General features: G+C 41.0%; 2 protein-coding genes across 2 annotated transcripts in view; one reads left to right on the top strand and one right to left on the bottom strand.

Annotated features, from left to right (window-relative positions):
- Nucleotides 1-21,587, bottom strand: part of LOC310997657 (NLR family CARD domain-containing protein 3-like) — a gene marked incomplete at its 5' end in the record, with an annotated part of 366,988 nt that overhangs the window by 226,926 nt on the left and 118,475 nt on the right. The window lies entirely within an intron of this gene.
- Nucleotides 1-21,587, top strand: part of LOC310997430 (nucleotide-binding oligomerization domain-containing protein 1-like) — a gene marked incomplete at its 3' end in the record, with an annotated part of 33,161 nt that overhangs the window by 8,005 nt on the left and 3,569 nt on the right. Inside the window, exons 3-5 of the mRNA XM_083987117.1 lie at nucleotides 384-819; nucleotides 1,002-2,649; nucleotides 2,808-3,062. Coding sequence (XP_083843243.1) covers nucleotides 429-819; nucleotides 1,002-2,649; nucleotides 2,808-3,062 — 2,294 coding nt within the window. The 5' untranslated portion in view covers nucleotides 384-428. The remainder of the gene's footprint in view (nucleotides 1-383; nucleotides 820-1,001; nucleotides 2,650-2,807; nucleotides 3,063-21,587) is intronic.

Below are 21,587 nucleotides of genomic sequence, written 5' to 3' on the forward strand. Positions count from 1 at the left end.
GGCAGCGCGTTAACGCCATCGTGCGACCTGGCCCGGAGTTGAAATCAAACGCACCCCTTCTGCTGCGGTCGAGTTGAACCGAGTTGAAAACAGCGCCACTGAGCTCCCATAGAACTACATTGACTTTCAATCAAGATTCAGGCGCGGCGGCTGCCTCAAAATGTATAATGCAGAAAAAACCCTGCATATAGCTGGGGGCGGCACAAAATAAGCTGGAGGCAGCCGCCACGCAATATTGAACGCAGGAAAAACCCTGCTTACAGTATGCACAATATATCCCTAGTTTGTCTAGAAGTAAATTCTTTTAGATTTTTTGTTTATTTTTCACCTTGTACCTTTTTGGTTTTAAATGAGCTCACAAATTTTCAACTTTTGTTTTCCAGATCATTGAAGTTTGGTCTGTGTGCAGAACAAACACAAGCCACAACATGGCTCGTACATCACAGTGTGCCAAAGACTACGTCCAGCAGGCCAGAATCCGTCTTGTGAGAGGACTGAAGAATCCCTCTGTGATTATACAGAACCTGTATGAGCGAGGGGTTTTTAGTGAAGAAGAGGCCAGCAAACTAAGGACAGAGGGGGATGATTTTGATAAAAACAGAGAAATACTGAGCAAAGTTATAAAGAAGGGGGAAGCAGCTTGTTACGAGTTACTGAGAATTATTAACACGACAAGGAAGAGGACCTTAGTTAGACCATCGCTCCCCTCAGAGAGAAAGAGTGGAGCTCCTCCTGAGGATGAGACATTTGACCTGCACCACTGGATCAGCTGCTTTTTTTTTAATGAAGACCCAGAAACTACATACAACTATTTACACGGTATGTTGATTCTAAGTTCTGATTAATAATGTACCATATTTTATTATTTATCACTGATGTGCTCATTGTGTTTCATTCACTTTTATCTATTTATATGCATATATTTATCCATTGTTAAGCAGGAGTGTCTAAAAACAAAGCAGCAAACTCACAGTGAATTTCTTCATGTGCTGTTGTCTTAGGTTCCAGGCCGTGCCACAGATATCAGACAAAGCTGAAGTCACAAGCACGAAGAATATCAAATACGTTTTGGACGGCAAACAAAAACCTCTTTGCAGGAAGCAACAGGCCTGATCTGTCATACACACCACTTGTATTAGACACAGAAGAAAATGTTTCTCCATCTAAAATAAAGAAACTGAATAGCAAGAAAAGTCAGATGAGCTGCCCTAAAAAAGAGATGAGGAAATACATCCCAGAGAAGAATGGAGAAATCTCCCCCAGTGAACTTCTGAAAACAGATAAAAACATTGTCTTGGTTGGTAAGGCAGGGATTGGGAAGACGGCCATTACACAGGAAATATTGAAACTCTGGGCAGAAAGAGATGATGAGGTGTTGGACTACATGTTCTACTTTGACATGAGAGAAACATCCAAATTCATGGAGGTCACAAGCCTGGAGGAACTTCTTTTCACTTTGTTCAGTGAACCAGACGAAGACAAAGAAGAGGTTTTAAATGATATAAAGAAGAACTCTGACAATGTGACGATCATTTTTGATGGAGTCACAGATCTGTCTTCATCTGTGGTGAAGAGACTTGTAAAGAGGGACCTACTACCTGAAGCAAAGATCATAGTAACATGCAGACCAGATGATGAAGATGAAGAGCTGTTTTCTGAAGACTCGGTCAGAATGGAAGTGAAAGGCTTCAGTGAGCAGTCCATTAAAACATACTTAACCTCAACACTTGGTGAAGAACACAAGAAGATCTTGGACAACTTGGAGCTGTTTTCTCTCTGTCACGTGCCAATGTATGCACTGATGGTGTCTGCCAGCTGTTCATCACAAGACTCTCCACAGCCCTGCACTGTGACTGAAATATACATCAACATTGTTCGTTTTTGTCTTCAGAAGAACAGCAACAAACCAATAAGAACCAAGGATCTGGATGTCCACATCAGAAAGACAGGGAGTGAAATCCTGTCTCTGGCTGAGGCTGCTTTTCATGCAACTGAGGGAAGAACTGTGAACTTGACAGATGTTTCCTGCACAGACAGCTGTGTCCTCTTCTTCCTGAGACAACTTGTTATCAGAGTCTGTCCCACTCAGACAGAAAACACATATGCATTTCTCCATTACACCATGCAGGAGTTTTTTTCTGCACTGTGGCTTCTCAAGCAGCCAGGTAGAATCAGGGAAGTTCTTCAGCAATGTCTGACCAAAGAGAAGAAACACATGAAGTATCTGATCCCTTTCATGTGCAGGTTGTTGAACAAGAAGGAACCGAGGTTGATGGAGTGTCTGATTCCAGCTGAGGAGCTCAAGAATACGTCTGACTGGTTCTTTAAGGAGATGATTAACACATTTCATCAAAGTCTGTGTGAGCCAGACGAGTCTGATGCTGAGGACAGTGGGTCTAATGTGGACATACTGTTTTTATGTCAGTGCTTGTATGAGTCCCAGTGTCCTGAAGCATGCATCCACCTTCTGGACAAACTGGACTACTGCCTGGACCTCAGTGGACAGAGTCTGGACCCGGACTCCTGCTGTGCTGTGGCCTATGTGGTCACTCAGTCCAAGGAGAGGAAAATACAGCTGGACCTTGAAGACGCTGTGATATCAGAACCAGGACTGAGACGACTGTTTGAATGCCTTCAAAATGTCCAATGGTACGGGTGAGCATGAGCTCTGAGTGTCCAACAGCTGCTCAGGTCTCTACATTTCTACTTTAGGATAGAAAGTATAAAAGGTGGACAGGACATCTGTTACTGTTTTAATGTTGTACTTTGCTCTTACAGTGTGTCCTTGATATTTGCTCTAATTGTAGGTGTGACCTGCTGCTGTGGAAACTGATCCTTCTCAGTGAAGAGCAGTTGGACCATGTCATCTTACCTGTCCTTGCTGGGGATCAGCTGCACCTTCCAGTTGAGGGTAAAATGCAGCTTTTTCAAAGAGCTGTAAACGTCCTGCAGAAGGCTGAGACAAAGATTGATGTCTGCTTCTACTGGGAGAAACCAGATCGTATCTGTCACACACTGTGTCTGTTCCTCTCAGAGGCTTTGCCCTACATCAGGACTCTCAGGTATGAGGTCTTTGTTTCTGGCTAATGATCAAACATCTTCAATTTTATTATTTTGTGAAAACATCAGGTTTAAATTAAAATATTTTGTATTTATTTGTGATTTGACAATGCAACACTTTAGGCTAAAGGAAAAGATGAAAAATATTCTTCATTGATATGCTCATTGTTTTGGTAAATGGACTTGCACTTATATAGCGCTTTTCTAGTCTCTCGGACCAATCAAAGCGCTTCACACTGTGGGTCACAAAACAAAATTGTTCTTGACAAAAAGTGGTGGGGACATGTCCCAAAGCGGCGACCATGTGTTTTAAGTTGGCGGAGTTCTGAGGTAAACCATGAAGCAGCCCTAGAAAAGTCACTGCGGGTTTTTGATGGAGCCAGGGTGTCCAGTGCAGTGAGTAGTGTGCTGTTGTAATGGTTGATAAGTTCAGTAACAGAGAAAAGGTGTGGATGAGAAATTGACATAGAAATTAAACTGTTAAGTTCTGTGATATTGATGTTCTTAATATTACGGAAGGACATGATACGGTCTTGACGGGATTTGCAGACAGGAAGGTTGACATCAAAAGTTAAGAATTTGTGATCTGACAATGGAAGTTCTGTACCAGAAAGATTAAATGGGACAACACCAGAGCAGTAGATCAGGTCTAAAATATGGCCCTTAATTGTGTGTTGGAAATGTACCCACCGAGCATTTTCCGGTCTAAAAGACGTCTAATAGACGTCTAAATGGTCCCTAGACGTCTAGGCTAAAATCGGTCTACCACTTGTATAAAAGTGAAAGTTTTTTAGACGTCTAAGTTTATACTAGCCGTCTAATAGACGTCTAATAGACGTCTAAAAGACGACTACGTCTAGACATCTTGTCTAATCATAGACGTTTAAATAACCGCTAATATACGTCTATTTTTAGACGTCTAAATTTAGACGTTTGCCAGACGTCTATTTATATACCACATGCAGGGCTGTACAGTGCGAGCATTTCACTCGCATATGCGCCTAAAAATAGATTGTGCGAGTAGAAAAAATAAAAAGGGAGCACACGTGCGAGTACGGATTTCAACCCTTTCATTCGCATTTTCTAAAATAAATCCATACAAAGTGGATCAAGCTAGAGTAAAATGTTCACGCATCTCTAAACAAATCCATCCTTCGGCAAATAACAACACAGCTCTTGTGATGACGCGCGATCACATCTCAGTCACACAAGCTGCACTTTTTTTTATCAGTAGGATACTCAAGCGTTGCGGTAAAGTTTGTCTATTTAATTAACTGTGTTTAATTGACTGTCGTTTAATGTAGCAGGATCTCTGTGTAAACGTATGCGCAGCGCACTGATCACACAGGGAGAGAGGAGGTGAAAAGAGACAATAACACGGTACCTGTTGTAACTGGCTTCAGCCTGTACCATCGCTAAAACACCGCCGACCAGAAGAGTGTTAATGTAGCCTCTAACTTCATGAACGCAGCTCAAACCGGACTGGTGCCTCAGCACGGCGACCAAGCTTTGATGATTACACCGGATCCGCGCTGGTTTACAGCAGCGGTCCCCAACCTTTTTATCTCCGCGGACCGGTCACCGGTGGAAAATTTTACCGCGGCCCGGGGGGGTGGGGGGGGGGGGGGTGGCGGTCGTTCTCTTCGGGGGCGGGGGCGGGGGCGGGGGGTAGCGTACGTTCTCCTGTTTACATTACATGTAGGCCTACTGTATAAACAGGACTACACGTTCACATAGCCTAGTTTTCTCTTACGTTTACGTTCTTTGTTACAACTCACCATAATATAGTATCACAATAATGTCAGTCATCCGGGGGTGATGCTCCGTCTGTCATCTCGGGTCCTGTCTACTCTGTCATTTCGTTTTGCTGCTGAAACTGCAGAAAACTCCGTTTCACAAACATAATATGTTTGTAATGGAAGCAGGTTTTCCGTGCTTTTGTGGCGATCTCAGGATATTCTGCTTAAATCCAGAACGCAGGGAGAGAAGTTTTCTGTGAAGTGATGAAGCGGCAGAGAGCCGGCCGGGTCCCGCACACACATTGCGTTGGAGCATGTGAATCACCTGTTGCAATGAACCCGTAATTTAAACAGGACTCGTGCTTTTTCTTTTAGAACAGCTTTCTTCTTGTTGGAAGGCGTCGGGTCTTCTGTCGTCTCATTATTGAGTTTTTCCCGGCCCGGCGACGTGTGTTTTTCACTCTTTTACGTTTGTGCCTGCCTGTCAATTGCCTGTCATTTGCCTGTCAATTGCGCAGCACTGGGAAGATGCACAAACGGAAGTGGCAACATTTTCAAAATAAAACGACCGGAAGTGTGAAATAGATGAAACAATCGATTTTTTTTTTTTTTTTTTCATTTTCATTTCATCTTTCTGCGGCCCGGTACCAAATGATCCGCGGACCGGTACCCGGTGGTTGGGGACCACTGGTTTACAGTATCCCGCCGTATTTCAGCCGGGTCGCTACCGGAGCTTCATTAAAAAATAAAAAAAAAGCGCTCCTGGAGGCGTTTCCTCTGCTGCAGCTGAACAGCTGACATGTGATCACAGTCTCACGTTTAATTTAATTATTATAAACTTCAACCTCAGAGCTCTCTGTCTTCAGACTGTCCTGACCTGTCCCTGGACATCACACAGGGACAAATTGGAGCTGCCTGTGTGAGTTTTATTAATGTTTACATCAGGCTGAGTTCAACAAATCAGTTTATGCTATTGTGATTTAAGTAGTTAAATAGAGTTAATATCAAGTGTAGTGGCAGGAAAGACCAATTCACCGGTATCAAATATGGTGTTGGTCATAGAACAAGTAAAAAAAAAAAAAAAAAGTTGAAATACTTCCATGTATGACCCATGCTTGGTCACATTAGAAGTCAACTTAAAGGCAGAGGAAAAATGTTTAGGGTGTTTTTACTGTTCTCAAATGTAAAAATGGGTCACATTTGACCTTCAACATTATTTAAAGGTTAAATAACGTGTTACTTAAACATTTTTCATTATGCTAACTAACAAATAGAGCCATGTATAAGGACTCTTCAGCTTAAATTCCTCAATTAATCGTTAATCAATCAATAAAGTCTATCAACTAACAATTAATTAATTAATCGATAATTTTCATCCCTACACTGTGTGACAAAGATGTTCTGTGTTTAAATGACAGAGCAGTTGGCCTTATGATGGCACTGTGTGTGTATAATGAGTGCACGTGTAGTGTTAATAATAAAATTGTGTTATTTATGAAATTTGATAGTGCTCCTAAATTTTTTCTGTGCTCCTAAATTTTTTCATTTAGGAGCACCTGTGCTCCTAGTGAAAAAGCTAAGCGTACAGCCCTGACCACATGTATACGTCTCGTCTAATCTTAGACGTTTAAATAACTGCTAATGAACGTCTATTTATAGACGACTAATTTTAGACGTTTACTGTTATACCATATTTAAAGCCCATTACAAAATCTAGACATCAATTAAACATATTATATGGATATTCTAATAAATCTAGATATTTAAGTCATGTAATTACAATCTATCAAATTATTAACAAGAACCCTATATTAAAAAGGACATTAAAGTTGTCAAAATGCATCATGACCAAATTTAACCTGTGATCCTTACCTTGATGTAGTTGCAGTATGTTATGACAATATATGCATTATGTGTTTTTTTGGTCTTTTAAATAGGTTTCAGTAACACTAATGTCATGCTTATTTTACCACTGGATATAAATATATCTCTTGATGGGAACATTAACCAAACTATCCTACTGTAATCTCAATCAACCTACATTTTTAAAACAAATTCCAACCATCACAAACATATGAAAGTGCAATATAAATATTTTTAATTCCTTTACAAAACAGAAAATACAAAACATGGAGGGAGGGAACAAGTGGATCAAGAAGAAGGAAGAAGAAGGAAGGATGAAGGGAAGGAAGGAAAGAACCAAGGATGGAGGAAGTGAACAGATTGGGTCAATTTGAGTCAGAACAGAACAGGAGGGTTAAAAACATTAGACATTTGAAAAGAACACCCTGAAACTGTTAACAAAAAGGCAAACAAAAACAACAACTACACCAATGGCCTCTTGTAGCCCCCTCCACCGCTGCGAGCTGGGGCCTGCTATACATTGCTGAGGCAATGAGGTCATCTGTGGCATCCTTAAAGGACTTTCGTACAGCTTCTGCAAACAAAGCAATAAAATAAATGAAGAGAAATTGCAAGTGTGGTTGCCTATTGTTTTACGTGATGTCACAGAGATACTATCCAATAACAAAAGGTAGATGGTTTCAAAGGACTTGACTCAATGGGCATTGGTCACCACCCATTTGAGACTTGGGGCTCTAGTTTCATAAACCAGGCTCAGTCGCGCCAACGGGGTGTGTCTAGGAGCACTTTACAAGTTTGGTGCACGGTGCAGCTCGGCACAGGCACTCCTCCCGTCCCTCTACTCCTACCGGCGCAAATGGCAAAGGAGAGGGTGCGAGTCCGTTCTTCACCAATCAAATGAGCTCCTCTCCTCACCTTTAAATGCGCCACGAGTGATGCGCACTGCAATTTTGTCATTTCGACATGGACGAGGGAGACAGTGATGCCAGACAGCCAAACTTTTTACAGGAGGAAACTGATGTTTTGGTCCGGGAGGTCCAGGCTCACAGTGGCCAAATACATGGCAACATGTACAGACCTCCACGGACTGAGCAGAAGTAGTCTGGGAGGAGGTTATTGTTAATCAGATTTGCCCTGCGTTGACCATGTGTGAAAAAACAAAACAAAAAACACACCCTTCTCCCACTAATAAAGACGCTAGTATCCTATATTTAAAGGAGCATTAACGCAAATCCACGGCCACTAGATGGAGCCAGTGGCGCAGCATATCAGATATAAACAAGTGCAATCAGTTGTCAGAGAGAGAGCAGCCTCGTTTGGTGATAAGAAGAACAAGTTCTCTAGTGTAGGACATGAGGAGAAAAAATATGCACCCCCTCCCCCTCCCTCACCATGCGATTGGGGAAAGGAAAAAAAAAACTCCCTAGTCGACACGGCAGCTCTACGTCGCGCACAACCACAACAACAGCTACAACTTCCTCCTACAAATGCACGACGGAGTACGTGCAGATCGCAGTGGACGACTCCTCAGTCCATGAGTTTCATGTCTCAGACCAGATCATGTAAATCCAACTGCAGAAATATCCGGGGACGGGAGCGTCGCCGTAACCGTAGTAACTCACACACACAGACGCATACACATGTCTGGAGAGGAGCAGCCTCTCTGTTTTCCAAAACTACAGAGTGGCCCGCGTTAATGTGCCGTTAAAATCATTTTTGTGTCAACACGTTAATAACGCTGGGAGGACAGCTGAAGAAAGACACAGGGGCGTGGAGAGAAGTGTTCTACCGAGCGATTCAGTGACTGTAAGCAGCCTAACACTGCTACATTACAATTTTCTATTGCATTTTTCCAATTCGGAGTTTGGTTTTCCGCGTTCCGAGTGCAATTAAACGCAGCAAGCGCCGGGCCGGCTTGGATCATAACATAGACAAATTCTGCATTTGCCCCACGGACACTACACTGTTTGCTATTTTCTTTGTAAATTTATTTATGGCTCCCCCGACCTATCTTTTGCATATTTCAACTTATTTTATGCTATTACTGCTGTATTTGCGATAATGCTCCTTTAAACCCCTGTAACCACTGTGCACAGATCACATCAACATAAAAAAATAGTAATGGGGATGAAACCAGAAGCAGCTGTGCGTAAAGGACGCATCGCAGAGCGTCTCTCTCTCTTTTTTTCCGGAGATGAGCAATGCCGAATATATATTCACTCTCTGATGCTGTTTGTGGTTGGCTGAGAGAGATGTTAACTTGTTATTTTGCATCACATTTTAATCTGTGTTAAATCAGGCAGGTTGAGTTCCATTACACATGCCAACCGCCTTTGATCTGACATCAGATGTGACGGGACAATCTATATAGATGTATGTGCTGATTAAGATGATTGCATTGAATAGTGACAATTGCAATTGCATTAAAATGTGCCTGGACCTGTGGAAACCTGCCTGTGAGGTCTTGGTGACGTGTGCACTCTGCGCCTGTCAGCCAAACTACCACTGCACTGCCTTGCGCCGAGAGTAGACCTGGTTTTAGTTGGCAAGCATTCAGCGCACCGTCGGCGCTGCTCTTTGGCACGAAACTGTCACTGCGCCAAGCTGAATGTGACTCCTCCCCCTGCTGCGCCGCCACACCCATCTCTGCACACCTCTGTCTACCAAACTGCAAACTAAGCGCGTGCTGCACTGCGCTGGACAAAACTTGCACTGCGCAGTAAGTCTGTAAAGATTAATAAATTAATAAATAAAGCCTGACTATAACTGTATTATGGTTCCCTTTCATGAAACAACACCAATTAAGTTTCATAATTGTCAGTATTACAGAGATTACCTAGTACAGTCCAGACAAATTGTTGTTTGTTAATGTCATGTCAGTCACACATGTTTAACATGAAGCAATTTCCAAATAACTAGCAGACAGTTTTTCTATTTACCTGTGACCACAGAGTAGAAGGCAGTCTGTGTGAAGGCCCTCTTCTTTTGCTTCCCACCTCCGAGCATATTCAATTGTGTCATGATGCTGTTCATGAAGAGTCTGCAACAGATAAAAAAATGAAGACAATTGTTAACAGTAAACTTATATAACTTGTAACTACCCACTATTATGTTGTCTGTTCTACAGATATTAAACTTCTATGTGTAATCATACCTGTCCATGATTTTGTTCGTGCAGGTCTTCAAATCCTTTCCTCCAATATGAGACAGCTTTGCAATCTGTATGATATTACAAATTATCAACATTGTGAAAAACATGGAATTACTTAAGGAAACGCTTTTCAAAGTTGAATTCAGGGACTCTGTTCCTTTAGGTAAGGAAAATGTGACCCTTACAAGTCTGTAACTGGGAGTTTATGAAATCAAATAGACACTGGAAATAGTGCTGCTAGCTATATTTTAATCAATTTTGGGCTTATATTTTCAGGTAGTAAGTATTATGCATCATATGACTCAAGAAAATCTGCTATTGTACTACTGTGTAAAGTCTCATTTAAACCTTACTTTTGGCTGAGCATGCCATATTTCACAAACAAACAAATCGTTTTTGCAATGATGCTTGTACTAGCAGGTAAGCCATAGCTAGCGAGCTAGCAGGGCAGGCAAGCCATAGCTAGCGAGCTAGCATATCATCGGCATTTTGCAAACGGATTGATGACAATTAAATGAACAAACATTGCAGGAAAAAGCAGCATTTCAATAACGTAACCCTGACCACTCACCTATAGGAAGCTCTTCTTCTTTTCGCACACTCTTCTCCGCTCTCGACCGGTGTCGTGCATGGATGTGGTGTAGTGCTAGAAGCATAGACGGCCAGAAGACGTTTTTGAACTTCCCGAAACTGATTTCCGGTCCACAAGACAACTTCCAGCGTGTTGCTGCCTCCTAGTGGGGAGGGGAGGGATCATAGAGGGATCTGCTGACAGTATCTCCATATCCATATTGGCTACTGTCCCCGATCGCAAATTGCCATTTTATTTTACTGTTCACCAATAATTATTTTTTCAAAGGAATTATTTGCATTAATGCTCAATAAACTTAATTGCAAACTGCCTATATCTATATAGGTTAATAGTGATATCTAAATATTTCTAAACATGGTTGGCATAATCTTATGCTTAAAAAAGAAAGCATAAGATGTAAACATAACATAAACAACATTAAAAAAAATAAAGATAACTTAATAGTTTAAACCTGGTCTAAATCTAGATGCTGATTAAACGTCTAAATCAAGGCTAAATCTAAACTTCACTGTATATTGATCAATGGTCATTCAGATGATTTTAGTACAATATTTGGACACCATTGTGCAACTTACAGTTATTTCTTTGGTCAGTATTCATTATTTAATGTATTTAATTCAACCGTCTAGATTTGGTCTAAAAATAGACGTTGATATGAGGTCTTGATTTAGATGTCTAAATCGAGTCTAAATCTAAACTACACTGCACTTTGATCAATGACTGTTATAAATGTTTTAATCCAACATTTGGCCACCATTTATACAATTTACAGTTACTTTTTGGACGGTATTCATCATTTAGTGCAATCATCTAGATTTGGTCTTAAAATAGACGTTGATATGAGGTCCTGATTTAGACGTCTAAATCGAGTCTAAGTCTAAACTACACCGTACATTGATCAATGACTGTTAAAAATGTTTTAATCCAGCATTTGGCCATCATTTATACAATTTACAGTAGTTTTCTTTGGTCAGTATTCATTATACAATTCAATCGTCTAGATTTGGTCTAAAAATAGACGTTGATAGGAGGTCTTGATTTAGACGTCTAAATCAAGTCTAAATCTAAACTACACTGCACTTTGATCAATGACTGTTATAAATGTTTTAATCCAACATTTGGCCATCATTAATACAATTTACAGTTACTTTTTGGACGGTATTCATCATTTAGTGCAATCATCTAGATTTGGTCTATAAATAGACGTTGATATGAGGTCCTGATTTAGATGTCTAAATCGAGTCTAAATCTAAACTACACTGTACATTGATAAATGACTGTTAAAAATGTATTAATCAAACATTTGGCCACCATTTATACAACTTACAGTTGTTTTTTTATTTAATATTTAATGATTAATGGATTAAATTCTATCGTCTAGATTTGGGCTAAAATATAGACCGATTATAGACGGGCGAATGTCGGTCTAAACTTAGACTAGACGTCTAATAGACGTCTAATGCTCAGTGGGGTAGCATACTGAGTGAGGTCAAAACTATCCAGGGTGGAGATAAAATCTATGGAAAAAATGTCCTTAGGATTGTCAACATGAATATTAAAATCCCCAGTTAAAATTATATTTGCAGTGATGGCACATAGATCTGCTAAAATAGATGAGAGTTCAGTGATGAAGGTGGAAGAAGCCTTAAGTGGACCGTGGACGATAAACAGACACAAGCGGGTACAGGTCCCTTTAACTGCCAGCACTTCAAATGATGGTGAATCTTTCACAGGGACGGGGACTATTTGTGTGGAAAGTGTGTGGTTTAGCAATGTAAACAAACCCATGTGGCAGAGACTGATTAAATGAAAAAAGTCATTAAGCTGCTGCCAGGTTTCAGTAAGACAAACAATGTCCAAGTTAGAGTCTGCAATAAAATTTGAGAGAAACGTTTCTTTGTCCGTGAGAGACCTTATATTGAAGAGGGAGAGTGATGAGAGTGACGTTGGAAAGTTTCTGAGTCTGCAACACAGTGATTAACACAGAGTGGTCAACCGACCTCCTAACTTGGTTTGGCTCACGTGATCTCAACGTCCAAAAGGAGCAAATGGCGCAGCTGTTGTCATCCCCGGAACGAGAGATGGTTGTTTGTTGATTTGTTTTGAGGGTGGGAGAAAGAGAAAAGGAGAGAGCGGATGGACAGGTGTGCATGCTGTGCGTTATGCATGTGTCTCTGCAGCACTGCGACACTAACGCCTAAATTCCACTGGATGCGGAACGGCTGCAGATCCGCTCCGGTACGGCGGCGGAGCCGTTACGTATTCATTATAATCACCGTGGCAGCGTCCACCGACTCCGGGTCCGCTGCGTGGTGGGTCCGGAACGGCACCGGCATCCGGCAGCCCTCGCAAAATATACGCAGAGCTTCTATTTTTGCCGGACGCCGGAGCACGGCGCATCAAGCAGCACAGAGCAGGTCGTGTATGACAGGAAATCGGGGGCAAAATACAAAATAAAACACCCGGTTAATTTTCAAAATAAAATACACCATGTTTACAGCGGAGCATATTTCCTGCTTTACACCTTGAAAACGTTGTAATGGGCAGCGACCGGCCTGAAGTCAGGAGCTCGGAGGTTTTCAGACATCATTTCACCCCGTTTACACCATGGACAAGGAGATAGTGATTGTAAAATCAAGTCAGGTCAGCACCAAGTTGTTTCTCTACTCCTCCTCTGGATTAAATTAATTGTTTTTGATTTTGTGGTTCACTTTATGGAAACTACAACCTGCTTTATCGCGAGATCACGTGTTCTCGCTGTGCGGCGGAGCCGCAACAATCAACATCACGGACGGAACCGGTGTGAGTTGACGGAGTCGGAGTACGCAGCCGTTCCGTAGCGGACCCGTTTCGGAATCGTTCCGCATCCAGTGGAATCCCGGCGTGACGCGGGGAAATCGGCCCTATATTCAGATAATTCGATCGTAGTCACTGTTGATCACTGTTGATATGTTTTTAAACATTGTTTTATTTTATTTTTTATTTTTTTTTTTTTAATTTTATTTTTATCAGGGAGAAACATACAAAGTCATTTCAACGCCATTACACTCATACAGAGCAAAACAAAAACATGTATTTGGACAATAGTGTTAACATATTAATCAAGTTATTACTCCCCCTTTCATTTTACAATGTTTTAAATAAGAACATTTGAACAAAAGAAGTCACATTTACTCATTTTTCCATCAAGATTAATAGACTGGTACTTCAAGCCTTGTAATAGAGGTACTTAAAGCAGTTCAGGTCTCCGTGGTCTTATATATCTGATCCACTTGGACCACCAACTCTTAAATTTCTCCGAATGCAATTTTAGAGCAAATGTCAGTCTCTCCATGATGTAGATTTGGTGAACAGTCCCTTGCCAGTCTTCCAGTGTCGGTGCGTTGGGTTGTAGCCATTTCCTTGTTATAGCTTTCTTTGCTCCAATCAATAATATCATCATTAAATATTTGTCCGCTATTGATTGGATATGTAATGCCGTGGTACAAAAGTACATTGAGCTGACATCAAATTGTATAGTCATTTGAAACATATACTCCAGACAATCAAGAATGTCATGCCAAAAAGATGAAAGTTTCGGACAATCCCAAAATAAATGATAATGGTTGGCCACATCTGAACCACACATCCTCCAACAATTTGTTCCACTACCCTGGTGTCTCTTCTGAGCAGGTGTTATAAAAAATCTCACTATGTTTTTCCATCCAAACTCTCGCCAGTTATGTGAGGATGTGGTTTTCCATTGTAATGTACAAATGTTTTCCCATTCATCCTCAGATATGACCAAATTTCCCTCCCTTTCCCATCTACATTTAATATGCAGGCTGTTGGAATTTGAGGCATCTTGGAAACCTTTGTATAATCTAGATATTAATTTCTTTCCACACCCAGACTTATAAGTTGAAACAAAAACCTTCAGGATGTCACTTCTCTGGTCCTCTGTCAAAATTGTATTTAATCGATTCCTTACTTGGAGGTATCTGAAAAAATCCTGCCTCTCTAAATCATATTCCCTTTTGAGATCGTCAAAACTTTTCACAGACCCATTGTGTATAAAGCAGCAATAAGCCGTAAGGCCCCTTTCTGACCACATTTTAAATCTATTGTCTGTCCTATTTGGAATAAAATCCGTGTCATAAGCACACCAACGTAATATGTTTTCTGCACCCTTTAAGTTGTATTTCCTAACAACCTTGTGCCAGGTTCTTAGTGTTACTTTTATCCAGGGGTTATCCTTATTTGCAAGACTGTCTACACATTTTTTGTCTGCCATTGCTGCCTGTAAGGGTGGATCCACAGAGCCTCCCTCTTCTATTTCCTTCCACCTGGCTCTAAACTGCGAGTCACAGAGATACCCCAGGTTTCTTATCTGAGCCGCACAGTAGTAATCTTTTAAATTTGGCAGCGCCATTCCTCCCTTGTCTTTTGATAATTGCATTACTTTAAATTTTACCCTTGGTTTTTTACCCATCCAGATATATCGAGAAATTAATTTCTGCCATTCAATGAACTGTCGATCACTTATTTCAATTGGTAGTGATAGGAAAAGATATAACAGGCGGGGTAAAATCACCATTTTGACTGATTCAATCCTTGAAGTTAGACTGAGAAAAGGTAAGTGATTCCATCTGGAGATATCTGACTTAATTTTAAGGTTAAGAGGAATATAATTGGCTTCAAATAATTTTGTAATATCTTGGGTAAGATTAATTCCCAGATACTTCATTGATTTTTTGTTACAACTCAGGCTGTATTTAGTTACCAAATCATCTGGCAGATTAAAATTAAGAGTCATAACTTGAGTTTTCTTAATATTTATCTTATAGCCTGATAATTTACCAAACACATCCAGAGACGACATTAAAGTTGTTAGGGATGTTGATGGTTGGGATAAAAATATTAACACGTCATCCGCAAATAAGGATATTTTATGTTCCTGTCCTGCTATATTTATACCTTTAATTTGCTTGTTTTGCCTAATATATTGGCTGAGAGGTTCTATAAAAAGGGCAAAAAGAAGTGGCGAACAGGGGCAACCCTGTCTACAGGAACGCTCCAAAACAAAAGAATTTGAGAGGCTGCCATTTATTTTTATTCTTGCTGTTGGATTATTATATACAGCTTTGAAAGCTTCTATCAGAGTAGAGTGAAAACCAAATTTATCTAAAACCTTATACAGAAAAGTCCATCTTACTGAATCAAACGCCTTCTCTGCATCCAATCCTATTAACATAGCTTGTGTCTTGTTTTGCTGGATATGCCACATAATATGTAGCGTTCTCCTCAAACTGTCTTGGGTCTGTCTCTCATGGATAAATCCAGTCTGGTCAAAATGAATGAGAGATGGCAAAAAATTTTCAATTCTTCTAGCTAATATTGACATATAAATTTTATAATCTAGATTTAACACTGAGATGGGTCGATATTGTTTACAATCTAATGAATCTTTGCCTTCCTTTGGTATTACCGAGATTATAGCTTGCTTCCATGAGGGGGGGATCTCTCCCTTTTTGAGTGCTCCGTTACATATCTGGCACAGTTTTGGAATCAACTGATCCTTGAAAGACTTATACCATTCGGCTGTGAAGCCGTCTGAACCTGGGCTCTTATGTGGTTTGAGTCTTGATATTGCTGCCTTGACTTCTATTTCAGTGATATCCGCAATCGAGACCTTATTTTGTTCTTGTGTAATTGTGGGAAGATTTAGGGATTCGAGAAAATTCTTCATCTCGTCTTCATTATCTAATTTTGGTTGTGAATATAACTCCCTATAATAATTTTCAAAACTTTGTTGAATTTGTTCTGATCTATGCTGTATTTTCTTAGTCTGGGGGCATCTTATCTTATTAATAGTGGCGTCTGCTTGTTGTTTCCTCAATTTATATGATAACAATTTCATTGCCTTGCTACCTGCCTCATAGTACCCCTGTTTAAGAAATACCAGTTTCTTTTTAATCTCTTCTGTGGTTATGTCATCTATCTCGTTTTGCAGTTGTTTAATTTTAATTGATACTTCTTTGGTCCCTGGTTTAGCTTGATGTTCTTTTTGTAATTCTTTGAGTTTGGTGTATAGAGAATTGAGCCTCTCCTGTCTACGTTTTTTTAGTGATGAGGAAATAGAAATTACTTTCCCCCTCAGGACTGCCTTAAATGCATCCCACACCATAGGAGGAGACACTTCTCCATTATTGTTTTCTTTAAAATAGGTTTCTATAGCCTTTTCTAACTCTTCTTTTACCTGGGGGTTATTCAATATACTTGAGTTCAATTTCCATAGTGTAGACTTTAGGTTATTACCAATATCAACTGTCATTAATATTGGTGCATGATCAGACACATCAATTGTTCCAATATCACATGACTGAATTCTCAATCGTTCTCTCTTAAATGCAAAGAAATAGTCAATCCTTGAATAAGTAGATTGAGGTGCAGAGAAGTAAGTGTAGTCACGGGCTGTTGGATTAAACTCTCTCCAAACGTCTACTATGCCAATTTCTTTCATTACTAAGTTTATTTTATTAATCATGGATTTGTTATGTCCTAAATTGGAGGTGGAAGATTCCATTTTGGATAATCTAATATTCATATCTCCTCCACATATAAGCACACCCTGAGCTTCCGCAGACATCATATCAAATATTTTTTTATAAAAGGTCCAATCACTCCCAGGAGGAGCATATATGCTAAACAAAGTTACCATCAGCCCTTCGATCCTTCCCGTTATCATTACATATCGGCCTTCCTTGTCTTTATTCTCTGAAATGTGTTCATATTGGACTTGATTCGAAATAAGAATGGCAGACCCTCTTCTATGTCCTGATTTATAGGATGAATAAAATACATGTTTGAAGCCTCCTCGTCTCAGTTTTGCATGTTCAGTTTCAGATAAATGCGTTTCCTGAAGGAATGCTACCTGAGCACCCTCCCTTCTCAGTTTTGACAGTATCTTGCCTCTCTTAATAGGATTAAGTAATCCATTTACATTGAAGGAGACCACTTTCAACATATTACTTGCCAGTACCATTACTAAGATTTGTTTTCCAGTTTTTAGATGGAGTTTGTGTGACATCTCTATTTCTGCTTTGAACTGCAGCAAACACATGAACAGAACAACAACCAATGAGGTTTTGAACTCTTATAAACTGAAAACATTCGTTAGGGTTTCCAAAGGTGGGGTTAAAAGAAAAACCCTGTGTGAGGTGTTTAAGTGCGGCCCTGGAGAGGGAAAGCCTCTCTTCTGCAAGAGGGCCCTCATTTGTAATGGATTCAGCCAAGATCTCATCCACAGGTGTGCCCCCGACATATCAATCACCCTAGATTAGGCTCTTTGAAAACTGAATGAAGTGAAAAAAAAGGGAAGCTTTGCACAGAGAATATGCCCCAGAAAAATAAACAAAAAATAAAAATAATATTATTAATAACCTTTACGCTCTCCCACCTATATACTTCACTTTGATGTAATAATTAGGCTACTTGTGTTACATGGTTACATGAAAAAAAAAAAATAATAATAATAATAATAAATTCTATCTCTTTAAGTTACTGCTTTAAACATTCTTTCTGGCAGTGGGGGTGTTTTCTTAGCATCATCATTCAGAGTCTTTTACACTCGTTCATTAAACAACACAGAAGTGAGGAGTGAGTTTCTGCTTCTCAGAGATAGCCGAACAATGTCCGAGTTTAAATCAAAAACGTCCAAATCTAATCAAACTCCTTTTAAACAATACTTGCGTGATCATTTTCTACTCGGCCGTATCTTGACCTCTCTGCTCCGGGTCCCAGTTGAATCTCTGGAGCTTGTCTTTGACCGTCTGTCCTCGGCGTGTGTGTGTCTGTGTACGTTCCCGTCTGCCGCTCACCGACCATGACAGCCTCCGGATCCGCTCCAGCAGCGTCTCGGGTGGTTTCAGCACTGTGACCGGCAGCCCCTTCTCTGCCATCTCCTTCGTTGCTTCCTCGGCCGTGTTGTAGGTGCGCGTCCCTTCCGCGTAGAAAACTCGAAGTCTGGCCGGGAAGGGCGTCTGAAAGCGGATCCCTTTTTCCTTCAGCACCCTCTTAGCTTCCATGTACTGTTGCCTTTTCTTCAACACACTCGGTGCATAGTCATTGTCCAGATTAATTTGTTTATTTTTCCACATAAAGCCCTTTTTCTGCCACGCTGTTCGTAGGATTTTCTCTTTTGTCTTGTAACTCAGAAACTTAATAATTATGGATCTCGGAGGTGCTCCTTCTCTTGGCACGGGTCCAAGTGCCCGGTGTGCACGTTCAATATGAAGATCCACGTCTTCAGTCAGAGACAAGCCATGTTTTAGCAGTTTTCCGACAAACTCTATCATTGACGAGGACTCGTTCTCTGACCCCTCCGGGACGGAATAGACTCTGATATTATTTCGTCTGGATCTTCCCTCCTGGTCGTCCTGTCTTTCTTCCATGTGTGCTTGTAGCTTTATTAGCTCCTCCGTCACTTCTTCTAGTGACTGCATTCTCTCCTCCGTGTTTGAAACACGGTCTTCTACTTCGTCAAGTCTCTTTTTGGTTTTGCCGATCTCCTCTTTGATTTCCTGGAGTTGTTGCTTATTGTCTTGTCGGAAATCTTTTATCTCAGCGAGAATGGTTTTCATGTTAGCCTCCATGTTAGCTTCGTCTTCCTCTCCGCTATCGTTAGCCGAGCTAGCTTGAGACGACTCCGGACTCTGTTTTCCGTGTGCTTCGGTATTCTGTGCAAATTTCCCAGATCTGGTTTTCCTTTGCCTGTCTCGCAATGGAGTCTTGCCCTTAACCATGCTTTTCCGTCAGTTTTAAATCGAGTTCGTCGAGTTAATGGGCACTTAAATCTTAGTAGTCGGGGAGCCTCTCTCTTAAGCTGCCATCTTAGCCGCTGCCAAACCGGAAACTAAACATTGTTTTAATGTTGTGTTTGTGTTCAGTTATACACACATGTTGCGTAGGTGTGTTTGATATGTGATATATATATATATATATTTGATATTGAAATGTCTCAAAACCATATATCTCACTATTTTTTAATTTTCTTGTGCTTGTTATTTCAGTTTTGTGCCTCAGTGCTCAGATCCTTCAGGAGAGACCACTGTCTATGGGAATCTGTTCTGTGCAGCAGCAGAGAGAGAACATCAGACAGGAGAGAAGATACTGGAGACGTTAACATCAGTGTGCAGATACAGATCATTCCCTCTGAGTGACAGAGACATGAATGATTATTTTAAGAGGAAATATCAGAGTGATTTCCTGCTGGATCTTTTCTCCCTTGTGAAGGACTATGAGACTAAAACAGGTCTGAGAGTCCTTCCAGCATTACACTCGGTTCCTTCAGTCTGGACCATAAACCTCTCAGAGAGAAAGACCTCCATCCTCCTGGAAGTGCTGAAACTCCAACCAGAGAAGAAACCAGTGGAGCTGACAGACTGGTCAGGTGAAGAGAGTGGAGTGAGGAGTTTCCTGCAGTGTCTGCCTTATATCTCACAGCTCAGGTAAATGTACTGTACTAAACATGACTTGAGTTTCCATTACTGGAGCTGTGTTCTTCATCTCCACCAGCTCACTGTTAGTTTGAAGGTGGAGTGTTGAACTGACATGAAGATTCCAATGTTTTTTATTTTTTCCTTTTGGGAAATCATCAGTGTTTACATGAAAATATTTTTTGGGTTGTCCATTCATTTATGATTTGAAAATGTGACACAGAAGGCTGAAATAAAAGATAAATTAAAGCTGCAAGCGGCGATGACGGGCCCTCGCCCCATACAACCGCGGGGCTTGAGGCATGTGTGGGCTGTGGCGTGAAGCGAGAAAGGAGAAAAAACCTGGAAGGAGGCAAAAAATGTAATGTTTCGTTCATTCACCAGGTGGCGCTAAGCAGTTGTGGGTGGATGCGTTCAGGGGCGGTCCCTCATCACTCGTGAAGTTTTGAGCAAATCGGACAATGTCGATATATAATATGGCACTTCCTGTTTCCACAAGGGGGCGACATGAGTGAGATCGCCTACGAGCATATGGAGGCGTTGAGGGCGTCACCCTTGTCCTGTGTATCAATTTTCGTGATGATACGAGTTAAAGACATCAAAAAGCCAAATGTATTTTGTTGGCAAGGGATTGATGGTCGCCGCGTTGCCACATGGAAGCCATTACTCGTACCTTCACAGCATTCATAATATAGCTTCACCAACTGGTTGCATGTTTTAAAGTGGAATGAAGTTGATGGGTTAAAGTATGTATTTTTAAGTCATTTTAGTTCACTTCCTGTTACCACCGGGGGGTGCTATGAGTTACGTGGGAAGTTAATAGACCCCTTCACAGATTGTAAACATCCGGGTGGGCGGGGCATAGCTGGAGGCAAAACATCTGAAACGCCGTAGCTTGTAAACGCTGGTTAGCATGTTTTAACGGACTGTTTTTTCAAGAATGGACGAGGAAAAGTCATTTTTAGTGAATATGTTAGTACACCCACCCCCAGAGACCGTGAGTGTTATTTTAAAAAGTTGACTCCAGACCGTCATATGTACCGTAAATTCTCAAATAAAAGCTAAGTCTCAAACAGACGCCCGGCCGGGTCTATCTCTATTTTCTGCTACAGTAGTTCTTGTAAATGTACTAAACCTCTGAAAGCCCATGATCGCCTGTTTGAACTGCAGTTTCTAAGCTGCTTCAGTCCTGCTAGTTCTCAAAGACCCGACCACGATCAGATCTGCAGGTGTTGAAGCCTGGACCCGATGCGGCCCTGGGATCACGTCACAAGCATTAACTCTAGACCGGACGGCGGCAAAAAAAAAAAAAAAGAAAGAAAAAAAAAGAAGCCGGTGGTCCGCCGATCCGAGCTATTAAATGTTTTCAACCTGAACCCGGTACGACCGGTCGTGTTGTTCGGTCCGGCCCGTTGAGACCTCGGACTGACACAAGGAGAGAGCTGGGGGCTATAACGTTACAGTCTGTGGGCGGAGTACACGTTTATTTACAAGAAGTTTAATCGGTGCTTGTAAATGAATGCTGCGCTGCATCAGACTCTTTCCTTCTATTCTTACTCTTTTAAACGGAACCTATTATATATTTTCCATGTTTTCTGAGCATAACATTTGTTCAAAATGAATTTAAAACCTGTCCCGTACACAGCAGAGGCCTGTCTAAACAGATGCTGGGTCAGTTGTTTTGCCTCCAGTGAACGTCTCGACGT

The sequence above is a fragment of the Trachurus trachurus genome (assembly GCF_905171665.1).
Source record: "Trachurus trachurus genome assembly, chromosome: 2".
In the NCBI taxonomy this organism is placed as follows: domain Eukaryota; kingdom Metazoa; phylum Chordata; class Actinopteri; order Carangiformes; family Carangidae; genus Trachurus; species Trachurus trachurus.